At 46.6% G+C, this 12,801-nt stretch overlaps 1 protein-coding gene across 3 annotated transcripts in view; it reads right to left on the reverse strand.

Annotated features, from left to right (window-relative positions):
• Window positions 1–9,129, reverse strand: part of KCNIP1 (potassium voltage-gated channel interacting protein 1) — a 1,074,046-nt gene extending 1,064,917 nt beyond the window's left edge. For 2 of the 3 annotated variants that reach the window (XM_063447491.1, XM_063447489.1), the window contains exon 1: window positions 8,769–9,129. In XM_063447491.1, the coding sequence (XP_063303561.1) occupies window positions 8,769–8,829 (61 nt within the window). In that variant the 5' untranslated portion in view covers window positions 8,830–9,129. The remainder of the gene's footprint in view (window positions 1–8,768) is intronic. The other variant, XM_063447490.1, reaches the window with a different exon arrangement.
• Between the last annotated feature and the right edge of the window lie 3,672 nt (window positions 9,130–12,801).

The raw sequence follows: 12,801 nt of genomic DNA on the forward strand, positions 1-12,801 counted from the left end.
AGATTCCATTAACCACATGGTTACAGAAAGACATAAAACACTTTAAAATACAGAAAGTTACTTTTTATCCATAACACACAGACATTTCACATATCCCCAGATAGCTGGGATCTGAGCGCACAAAACTACCGAATAGCGCGCAGATCCTATTCACACAGTACAATTGCCATGGAGCTAAAGTCTTTCCCATAGTCTTTCATTATATGAATAGGCTCCATGGTATAGCTATCTGGGGTATCACATTCCCATAAAGTCTGGTCCATAGTCCAAAGGCAAGAGGCGGGCAATCAGCCCCCTCCACGTGGCGAGGTCGGTTTCGCCACAACATCTGACTGCTATTTTGGGGTCAAGAAGGAATTATTTCCTAGTTTGTTGCAAAATTGGAAGCACTACAGACTTGGGGTTTTTTGCCTTCTTTTGGATCAACAGCAAAAACATATGTGAGGAAGGCTGAACTTGATGGACGCAAGTCTCTTTTCAGCTATGAAACTATGTAACATAGAGGCCTGTTTGCTCTAGCAGCCTTGAGTGCCGTGCAAAGATACCTCGTGCTATAGGTTGCCGCATCAAAGAAAGAGGAAGCGATATGCCTGTCAGGGCTTTATATAGATGTGAAGCTTGTTTCTGATTGGTTTAAAAGTTTCTTGATTGACTTGTGCTGCTGGAGGCATAAGTAAAGAAAGTTATGCAAACTACTCACCTCCTGTCATTATTAAGATTATAGGTACACTACGTTAGCATAATCTACAATTGCCATCGCATGGTCACATCTGGACAGACTGATATCCAGACAAAATTATGATTGGAGGCAGTATTGCAAAATCCATACATTGTTAAATAATGTAAACTATGTTCAGGTTTTGTGATCAGAATGAATAAATCCCTAAGTAAAAAATATACTATGTGTGTAACGGAATGCAGTGTAACAGCATACGATATCCGTTGGTACATCTAGGAAATCCACAGTCAGAGTAGAAAGCAAGGCAATATTCCCAATCCTCCCAATAACCGGACGAAACACAGTTTGGGAGTCAACTAACTCGGTTTATTCACAGGCAGCATATTTATACAGTTCCCCATGCAAGGGGTTTCCAGACAGTAATTCCAGGGGATTTCTCCCAACATGCACTGTGACTTTCCCAACAGGCCTTGCTGCACGAGAAAGATACTCCCACTAAAATGGACGCTTAAGTGGATTATCTCCTCGTGCAGCAAAACCGACAATTGACATTAAAATACACAATTCACACAATATTTGGTACTTTATAATAATTGAACGTTCGGTAGATAGCTGGGGTCGGAGCGCACACTTTGGGAGAATACCGCTCTGATCCCAGCTGAATTGACCGAACGCCGCACATAATACAGTAAAACATTAAAGAGGGTTTAAAAGTACCGAATAAGCACGGGACATATAATGTACCGAACGCGGGACTCCCGAACGCTCTGGAAGTCCAGCGGTGTTCAAATCATTGAGTAGCCGTTTTCCATTCCAGGCTCTCGACGACCGAACACCGCTGCAGAGACAAGGGATCCAAGATGGCCGACCGCTGCATGGTCGGTAGTCGAACGACGGCCACCTAGGAGAGCCCTTAATTACCGATTGCAACAATGTTGCAATCGGTTAATTGGTGCCACACGACCTGTGAATGTGTGGTCTACCTGGGGAGTCCACATTCGTACGGCGAACGGCCAGGATAGCCGTGTTTCGTCGTATGAATGCTTTGTATGCTGGCAGCATACGGCTGCCAGCATGCGAACGGCCATAGAGCAATACACATACATTTAACGTTATACATTATATTTTCAGCCTACGGACAACCGGTACTGTATGTAATTCAGAAGTGGCTAGTTTTGCCACAATGCTCCCCCAGAACCAAGCCGGCATACACAGTCTGATCCCAACGGATCGGCTTGGGGATGTCCGGGAGAGTACTCACAGATCACTTCTCGAGTTCAGTTTGTCTGGATAACCCGTCAGCGTTACCGTTTTGTTTTCCTGGCCGGTAATGGATAGTAAAGTCAAAGGGCTGCAGCGCCAAGCTCCAGCGCAGCAGCCTGGCATTGTCTCCAGACACACGGTTTAGCCACACTAACGGGTTGTGATCTGTGAGTAAGGAAAAAGGTTGTCCGTACAAATATGGCTGTAACTTTTTAAGGGCCCACACCACGGCCAGGCATTCTTTCTCGATGGCGGCGTAGCTCACTTCACGAGGTAGCAACTTGCGGCTTAAATAGGCTACGGGGTGTTCTCCGCCATCGGCTCCCACTTGGCTCAGTACTGCCCCCAATCCAAACATTGAAGCGTCTGTGTGAACAAGAAATCTTTTAGTTGGATCAGGAGCAGTTAACACAGGAGCATTAGTGAGAGCAGTCTTGAGTTGTTGGAATGCCTGCTCACACTCTGGGGCCCAGACAACCAGTCGGGGAAGGTTCTTCTTCGTCAGGTCGGTTAGGGGTTTGGCCAGGGTGCTATAGTCGGGGACAAACTTTCTGTAATAGCCGGCTGTTCCTAAGAACGCCAACACCTGGGTCTTAGTCCTGGGGGTAGGCCACTTGGCTACGGCCTCAATCTTGGCTGGCTCGGGCCTCTGCTGCCCACACCCTACACGGTGGCCCAGATACTGCACCTCGGCCATACCTATGTGGCACTTGCTGGGTTTTAGCGTTAACCCGGCCTCCCCAATGCGATCTAGTATCGTCCCTATGTGGTGTAGGTGGTCTTCCCAGGTCTGGCTAAAAACGGCTATATCGTCTAGATAGGCACAGGCATACTCCTGAAAACCATCCAGTAGCCGATCTACCATCCGCTGAAAGGTAGCCGGAGCGTTTTTCATCCCGAAAGGCATGACCTTGAACTGGTACAGGCCAAACGGGGTGACAAACGCCGACTTGGGGATGGCGTCATCGGCTAGAGGGATCTGCCAGTACCCCTTACACAAATCAATGGTAGTGAGATACTGGCCCCGTGCCATCTTATCCAACAGCTCGTCTATCCGGGGCATCGGGTAGGCATCAGACACCGTTTTGTCATTTAGCCTCCGGTAGTCAACACAGAATCGGGTGGTGCCATCCTTTTTAGGTACCAGGACTACCGGCGATGCCCAGGGGCTATCGGAGGGTTCGATAACCCCTAGCTGCAACATTTCGTCTAGTTCGGCTTTCATATGGGTACGGACGGATTCCGGAACCCTATATGGAGCCTGGCGCATAGGTAGCTGTCCCGGGGTCTCCACTCGGTGGGTGGCTAGCGGAGTGTACCCAGGTAAATTGGAGAAGGTAGTCCCCTTTGCTACAATCAGCGCCTGTACCTGGGCACGCTCCTGGGGGCTTAGCCGCTCCCCCAGCTGAACTCCCCGGGAGGGCTCTATCTGTGCCTCGGGTTCTAGTAGGTCGGGTAAGGGTAGATTTTCCTGATCCTCTACGGAGGAGGCACATATTGCCGTCACATCCTCTATCCTCTCATGGTAGGGCTTGAGCATGTTCACGTGGAGCATGCGTCTCTTCCCTACCCCTGAGCAGGGGCCGATCACATAGGTAGTGTCGCATCGCTGCTCCACTACCTGGTATGGGCCTTGCCAGATGGCCTGCAGCTTATCTGTGCGGACAGGCTTTAAGATCAAAACCTTCTGGCCCACCTGAAAGCTGCGGTCCCTGGCTCCTCTATCGTACCAGCGGCGCTGGCGTTGCTGGGCCGCCTGGAGGTTGGTGTGTACCGCTTGAGTCAGCGCCTCCAGACGGTCCCTGAACTCCAGGACGTATGACACGATAGGGGTCTCGGTAGTGGTACTCTCTCCCTCCCAGTGTTCCCTAATCAAGTTCAAGGGTCCTCGCACCCTCCTCCCAAACAGTAGCTCAAACGGGGAGAATCCTGTCGACTCCTGGGGGACCTCTCTATAGGCAAAGAGTAGGTGAGGTAGAAACCTCTCCCAGTCTTTGTGGGTCTCCCCGAACGTCCGAAGCATCTGCTTCAGCGTCCCGTTGAACCTCTCACATAGCCCGTTGGACTGGGGGTGGTAGGCGGAATTAACTATTGGCTTAATGCCACACACCTTCCACATATGTTGGGTAACTTCGGCCGTAAATTGGGTACCTCGATCCGAGATTATCTCTTGGGGAAAACCTACTCGGGAAAATACCTTCATTAATGCTTCTGCTACGGTCTCAGCGTGGATATTAGAGAGGGCCACGGCTTCGGGTGGCGTAGTCCACTATAGTTAGGATATACCTTTTGCCAGAGGGACTGGGTTTTGGCAGGGGACCTACGATATCCACTGCTACTCGGCTGAAGGGTTCTGCTATGATGGGCAGGGGGCATAGCCTGGCTTTGTGGCGATCCCCTCGTTTACCTACACGCTGGCAGACGTCGCAGGAGGTGCAATATTGGCGCACATCCTGAGAGATCCCGGGCCAGAAGAAGGCATGGGTCAAACGGTATCGGGTACGGGTCATCCCTAGGTGTCCTGACAAGGGGATGTCATGAGAAATTCGCAGCAGCTCCTGTCTATACTTCTGGGGTACCACTAGCTGTTTATTAGTTAAGGTGACAGACCCCCCCACATCTTTTGCCGTGACACGGTATAGCAACTCTTTCCCAGATGAACCGCTCCCCCTCTAACCCTGCTTGGTCGGTTTGTGCCCGGTCCCTATATACTTGGAGAGTGGGATCGGTCTGGACTTCGGTCGCAAAGGTAGTCGGGGTATCCCAGGACATGGGGGTCAGTTGGGGAACATGGTCTCTTACCTGAGCCTCAGAGTGCATCGGTGTAGCCGTGGTGCGAGCCTGTTGCCGGGTGGTTACGGGAAGGGCTTCCTGGTACGGAGCCTGGGGAATAAAAGCGGAAGTCATTTGGCCCAAGTCATTCCCCAGTACAACATCGGCAGGTAAATTCTGCATCAGCCCCACTTCTACGGTCCCCTCTCCCACACCCCAATCCAAATGAACTTTGGCAGTAGGTAGCCGGTATACTGCTCCCCCGGCCACCCGTACTGCCACGGAGCCGCCAGTGTGGGTTGCGCCTGGTACCAAATGGGGGGCAACCAAAGTTAAAGTGGCTCCCGAATCCCGGAGCCCTTGCACCTCCTTCCCCTCCAGGGTCACTAGCTGCCGATGATGTTGTCGGTTGTCGGTGGCTCGGACTGACATTACTTCGTGCAGCACCCCAAGAGGCTCCTCAATTTGAGCGCTCAGCAATTCTTGGGTGGCGGGTGCTACCTGGTAATGGTGCGCAGCAGCCCTTGGTGCCAAATTTTGTCGCACCTGGTTCCAAGCTTGTCGGCTCCGGTTTTGGGTGCACTCTCGAGAAATGTGCCCCCACTGTTTGCAGGTGTGACACTGAATGTTAGCCAGGCCGTTGTATCGGGAGGGGGTTGGTGGAGTATTCAGTGCCGGCCTGTGCAGGGGTGCGGTGGGGCCGGTAGGGATAAAATTATTGGGTGGCCCGGTAATCCGAGGGAGAGTCTTATTTTGGGCACCGTGATGCCTCCTGGCATCAAAATGCTGATCCGCCAATTTAGCGGCTTCGGTTAGGGTGAGTGGTTTCCGGTCTCTCACCCATTCTTGTGCTTCTGGGGACAAACCATTAAAAAACTGTTCCAGCAGCATTAACTGCCTCAACTCCTCCATGTTACTAGCGTTGCTGGCCTGTATCCAGCCTAGTGATGCTTGGTCCAGCTTGTGCGCCCATTCTGCATGAGAATCTTTCTCAGGCTTGCGCAGGCCCCGGAATTTCCGCCGGTATGCCTCTGGGGTAATAGCATACCTCTCTAAGATCGCCCTCTTTACTTTAGGGTAATCCTTACTGTCCTCTCGGGGTACGGCACGGTAGGCTTCAGCCGCCCTACCCGATAATTTGCCTGCCAGCAGCGGCACCCATGTTGCGGGTTCTAAATCGTGCAAATCGCACAGCCGCTCAAAGTCCTGCAAATACCCATCAATTTCGTCCTTTTCTTCACAAAACGCTTTAAATGCGTGATGTGGGACTTTGGGCTTTACCTGTCCGTAGGTGGAGGCAGTAACAGACTCTGCCCTAGGCGGGGTCGCTGGTGTGCTGGTCGCCATCAGATAATCCTGTACATCCGATACCATCACGGTCAGTATTTCCAGCGGTACTGGTTGCGGTAAGAACTCCAACCTGGTTCGTAGCTCTTTTTGGAATGGGGTCTCTTCCTTGGCTGGTGGGGGTGTAGCGCTGCGGGCTCTGTCTCCCTCCATCAGTTCAGCGATCAGCACAGCCTTAGATTTGTTGCTGGCTATCTTACCCCTGGCTTCCAGTAGCTCTTTTAAAGTCTGTCGTTTTAGTATGGTATAATCAATCTCCATACGAATTGCCCTTGCTTTCCTTGTTCGGTAGTTCCAGTTTACACGAACGCTGCTTTTTCGGCTGTAAGGTTCGGATCCCGTCGCTTGCCACCAATTGTAACGGAATGCAGTGTAACAGCATACGATATCCGTTGGTACATCTAGGAAATCCACAGTCAGAGTAGAAAGCAAGGCAATATTCCCAATCCTCCCAATAACCGGACGAAACACAGTTTGGGAGTCAACTAACTCGGTTTATTCACAGGCAGCATATTTATACAGTTCCCCATGCAAGGGGTTTCCAGACAGTAATTCCAGGGGATTTCTCCCAACATGCACTGTGACTTTCCCAACAGGCCTTGCTGCACGAGAAAGATACTCCCACTAAAATGGACGCTTAAGTGGATTATCTCCTCGTGCAGCAAAACCGACAATTGACATTAAAATACACAATTCACACAATATTCGGTACTTTATAATAATTGAACGTTCGGTAGATAGCTGGGGTCGGAGCGCACACTTTGGGAGAATACCGCTCTGATCCCAGCTGAATTGACCGAACGCCGCACATAATACAGTAAAACATTAAAGAGGGTTTAAAAGTACCGAATAAGCACGGGACATATAATGTACCGAACGCGGGACTCCCGAACGCTCTGGAAGTCCAGCGGTGTTCAAATCATTGAGTAGCCGTTTTCCATTCCAGGCTCTCGACGACCGAACACCGCTGCAGAGACAAGGGATCCAAGATGGCCGACCGCCGCATGGTCGGTAGTCGAACGACGGCCACCTAGGAGAGCCCTTAATTACCGATTGCAACAATGTTGCAATCGGTTAATTGGTGCCACACGACCTGTGAATGTGTGGTCTACCTGGGGAGTCCACATTCGTACGGCGAACGGCCAGGATAGCCGTGTTTCGTCGTATGAATGCTTTGTATGCTGGCAGCATACGGCTGCCAGCATGCGAACGGCCATAGAGCAATACACATACATTTAACGTTATACATTATATTTTCAGCCTACGGACAACCGGTACTGTATGTAATTCAGAAGTGGCTAGTTTTGCCACAATGTGTTATTGCTGCTATGTTACTTTTATTTTTTAATTGGAATTGAGTATATTCTAGAGTTTTAATGGTATGATTTTTTTTTTTTTTTTGGCAAATATTTGTGCATAAATGTGCTATTTTTGTGGTTGCTATAGTGGAAGGAATGTCACAAATACTTACACACACACACACACACACACACACACATATATATATATATATATATATATATATATATATATATATATATATACTTTATTTGCATATATATATATATATATATATATATATATATATATATATATATATATATATATATATATATACTTTATTTGCATATATATATATATATATATATATATATATATATATTTGTGTGTAAGTATTTGTGACATATATATATTGTACTCCGGGGGGGATTAGAGTAATTTTATACTATACATTTTCTACGTTTGTAGTCAAAATTTGATTCATCTAAATTAATATTTTGCACTGCAGGCCTATAAAGCTATTTCATTTCAAATATCTAGTGGATTATCAGCATTAGATTTGAACTAATACCCAAATTCACACACTTAAACCAAGGCCTGATATCCAAACTTGAATTTTGCTCTGACACCGAAAACAAAATTGTGTATGCATGTCCATCTAGTGGTCGAGAATACAAAGGTTTGTTACGTAACATTAATTTGTACTATGGCAAGTATAATTTACCACAAATGTTAATATTCATAAAAAATATTGTTCATGTATATAACAACAAAGTAGCCTAGCACATTACAGTTATATTTACAAGTATAATTTATAATTATATAAATAAATAAGCTCCAACAGTTTGATATTTTCACAATTTCTGATTTTTAAAAATCACTGCTATAAAAATTATGATGAGAACATAGTCTTATCTATATGCTCTTCTAGATACAGATTTACCTACCCACATACAAACATATTTCTACATACATACTACGGTGCTACAATTCAATCCGAAAATAGCAGCGTTTATTTCCTTACATAAAAAAAAAATGATTATGTGGGGGGGGGGGGTTATAATTATTTTTTTTTCCTGTTTATATTCCATGCCCTTCCTTATAAGCTGGTGTTTCACTAAAATTACGCCATATTTGAAACCATAATGAATTCTTAAAGAAAACGCAAAACAATTGCACATTTATGTGTATTTGTGTGGAAGTCTTTGTACATTTCACGCTGATATACTAATCTATACAAGCTGTTTCAAAACGTACCAATGCATAAAATGTGTATAGTTCTCATCTGGGTGGGTAAAACAGCAATGATCCTCAGTTGTTAATGCACTTTTAAATACTGCACAGCACGGTAGATTATTTAATGCAGTTGGTGTAGATTGTACATGTAATACAATCAGTGATATAAACATAATACAATCGTTCTTACCTTTGGAGGGTCTTCTTTGTTTAGTCTGCAAAGAAGAGAATGTACCCATCACTGCACCCATTGTGAAATACGATTCAGTTTCAGTATCTGATATTATTTAAAATTCGCTTAAATATAATCCTCCCGGAAATGAAGCAGAAAACACTGCAGTTCAGCATTTAACCTACGATAAGCTAGGTTGTTTGATCCCCCACTCGTTCTCGTCAATCAACACATAGGCACTGACACACGGTCTTCACGCTTATTATTTAAAATACCGCCCATAGAAATTAAATGCTATCTATACTCCCGTCGACCAGTGGTGGCATCAGATTTCTCAATCAAAGACTCAAAACGAACTGTGTTTTTCTCTTATAGTCCTCACATTGCCTGTATAGAAAGAAAAACGTATGTCATTCGCTGCGTACCCCAGCATGTTCAACAAAAGATTTATTGGCATGGTTTCACAATTTTGGGGTTAAATGTAAACTAATTGTAGATCAGATAAGTAATGAAACAAAAAATATCAACAAATGGAAAGTCAAGTTGATCAATGCACATTAGAACCACAATAATACAGTTAGATGTAGAGGCTGCAAATAATTTATTTGTTTGTGTGTTTATAGTATAAACAAAGCAATTTGAGGGCTGGTCTCCAATTTTCAAACATAAAGAACTAATTTTATTAAAGGGAAACTGTACTCACCGAAAATACAGCTTATTTTCCTCCCAAACTAAATTCTACCCATCCCCTGCACCTCTGTAACCCCCCCCCCCCCCTTGCAAGACATATAAACTTCAATAAATATTATAATTCTTACCTTATTTCCAGCGCCGCGTCACACATCCATCCTCCGTCGTCTACACCCCCTTCCGCGTCATCCGATCAGCTGACCCACCCTCCTTCCCTCCGCCAATGAGCTCATACTCATTGGGAATCATTGGGAAGCAAGAGCGCATGCGCATCTAACGCAGCGCCCCGTCCCTCACAGAGATTCATTGAATCCCCTTGTGAAGCGTTAAAACCACAACGCGCATGAGCGTGGTGTGCGCGTCCTCATACAGTGCGTGGGGGCGTCGCACGTCGTAACTCACCTTTCCTCTCCTATGGACGCGAAAGCACCATCTAGCGGCTATGTAAGAGAAGGAAGCTGGAGGTGGGATTTTCAATTTAATCAAAACACTGCGGTTTAGCAAAAACCACAGTGTTTTGACAAACTTGGTTAAGGGTAGAGGGTCAAGGCACCCAGACCACTCAAATGAGATGAAGTGGTCTGGGTGCCTACAGTGTCCCTTTAAAGACACAGAGGCTCATATTATGCATAACTCTTTCTTTATTTCCTCAGCAGCAAAGATAGAGGAATATAAATATTATCAAACTGAAAGAAAAAACTGTATAGGTACACAGGCAACCAATAACATAACAGAGGAAGTGACTATATAAGGCCTGTGTCTCCCACCATCCCCCTCTTTCTTTGCTGCTTCCTCAGACAGCTAAGTATCTTGTTTGAGCTCTCTTAAAGCGGCACTGTCATGCCGAACTTACCTTTCCTCAATCTCTTCCTCTTCTCCCCCTCTCTCGGGATCTGTTATTCTTTTCTTCCTGTCTTCTTTAGTTTTCTTTAAAATCATAAGACAAAGTAGGGACTATTTGCCTTATGGAGGATTTCTCCGCTTGGCCAGCTCTGACCAGCGGAGGAGCAAAGTTTGCTTCATTTCCGCTGGTCAGAGCAATTTTCCCATGATCCCTAGCTTTCCTCCCTGTTCCCACAATGCTTCCTGTCAGTATTGCCGAACATCCTGTCACTTAGACAGAACGCCGGCAAAACTGCCGAATTGCATCCTAACAGAATGAGAAGAGTTTCTCCATTCGTGTTAGGATACAATTCGGTACTTTGTTTGTATCGGAATTTCATTCTAATGAATGAAACTCCGATCCTATTCATTGCCGCGGCTGCATCTTGCAGCCGTTTAGTAGATAACTCCCTAATTCCCACGGTATCAGGGAGATATCTACTAAAATGCTGAAAGACCTCCCCCCCTGGCCCCCACCCCTGCGCGGTGGGTGGGGGCCCTAATAAAACCATAAGGGGGGGGACCTACTGTCCTACCCCCCGGACCCACCCCTGCGCGGTGGGTGGGGGCCCTAATAAAACAATAAGGGGGGCCTACTGTCCTCCCCCCCTGGCCCCCACCCCTGCGTGGTGGGTGGGGGCCCTAATAAAACAATAAGGGGGGGGACCTACTGTCCCCCCCCCTGGCCCCTACCCCTGAGCGGTGGGTGGGGGCCCTAAATAAAGATAGGGAGGGGGACCTACTGTCCCCCCCCCCGGCCCCCACCCCTGAGCGGTGGGTGGGGGCACTAAATGAAACACCTCCCCCACCCAATCAAGGTGACTAGGGGTCCCAAGCCCCTAGTCACCCCCCCCCCCACCCAAAACAAACTATCCCCTACCTACCCCCCTCACCCTAAAAATTGTGAGGGGGGAATAAAATAACTAACCTGTAAAAAAAAAAATTAAACTTTCCATTTGACGTCTTCTTTTTTCTAAAATCTTCTTTCTTCAGCCCCCAAAAATGCCAAATAAAAATCCATCATACCCGTCGCACTTTAAAAAATAAAAATAAATAAAAACGAGCGCAAAAAAAATTTATCCTTGTTCGCCCTTCGAGGGCACGCCGCGTACTGAGCTCCGCAGGGCGGGTCAAGGCTTATAAAGCCTTGCCCCGCCCTGCAATAAGGCTTAGAACACTCTGATAGGTTGGTTTAAGCCAATCAGAGTGCTCTGTGTCATTTTACACAGCGTGGGAAAGTTCTTTGGAATTTTCCCACGCTGTATAAAATGACACAGAGCACTGTGATTGGATGATTTCAAGCCATCCAATCACAGTGCTCTGTGTCATTTTACAAGCGTGGGAAAGTTCTTTGGAATTTTCCCACGCTTGTAAAATGACACAGAGCACTGTGATTGGATGGCTTGAAATCCATCCAATCACAGTGCTCTGTGTCATTTTACACAGCGTGGGAAAGTTCTTTGGAATTTTCCCACGCTGTGTAAAATGACAGAGCACTGTGATTGGATGGATTTCAAGCCATCCAATCACAGTGCTCTGTGTCATTTTACAAGCGTGGGAAAGTTCTTTGGAATTTTCCCACGCTGTGTAAAATGACACAGAGCACTGTGATTGGATGGCTTGAAATCCATCCAATCACAGTGCTCTGTGTCATTTTACACAGCGTGGGAAAGTTCTTTGGAATTTTCCCACGGTGTGTAAAATGACAAAGAGCACCCTGATTGGCTTAAACCCACCAATCAGAGTGTTATTAGCCTAATTGCAGGGCGGGGCAAGGCTTTATAAGCCTTCCCCTGCCCTGCGGAGCTCAGTCTGCGCGGAGCCCTCCATGGGTGAAGATGGATTATTTTTTTTGCGCTCAGGTTTTTTCTTTTTCGTCGTTTTTTTTTTGTGCTCTGGTTTTTTTATTTCATTTTTAGTTCGACGGGTATGATGGTTTTTTATTTGCCCTTTTTTGGGGCTGAAAAATTAAGATTTCAGAAAAAAGAAGACGTTGAATCGTAAGTTTAATTTTACTTTACAGGTTAGCAATTTTATTCCCCCCTCACTATTTTTTAGGGTGAGGGGGGTAGTGTGACGGGAGCAATCTCGCCACATTGCATTGGAGAAGCCTGGCTGCCCGCCTGCTGCCTTTGGCCTATGGCCCTGGGAGATTGGGCCCTTTAAAAACAGTATTCGGCCATACCAGAGTGTATGTCACTCATTCTGGCCCTTTAAATACAGTGGGGTCATTCGGTACTTGCCCTGTGTGAACGGTGATACCCCAGATAGCTATGCCATGGAGCCCATTCATATAATGAGCGCAGGACTTTTCTTTCTGCATTTGTATCCAATTTTTGTATTACTCAGCCTTGTTACAATGCAGCCGCCCATCCCATGTGTTCCCTATTAAGGGTTAATAATGTATAGGGGTGTATATAAAAAATACCCCTCTCTGTCTCATTAGAGATTTTTGCCAGAGGCTCAAGGAAGCAAGGTG

The sequence above is a fragment of the Pelobates fuscus genome, chromosome 3, assembly GCF_036172605.1.
Source record: "Pelobates fuscus isolate aPelFus1 chromosome 3, aPelFus1.pri, whole genome shotgun sequence".
NCBI lineage: Eukaryota > Metazoa > Chordata > Amphibia > Anura > Pelobatidae > Pelobates > Pelobates fuscus.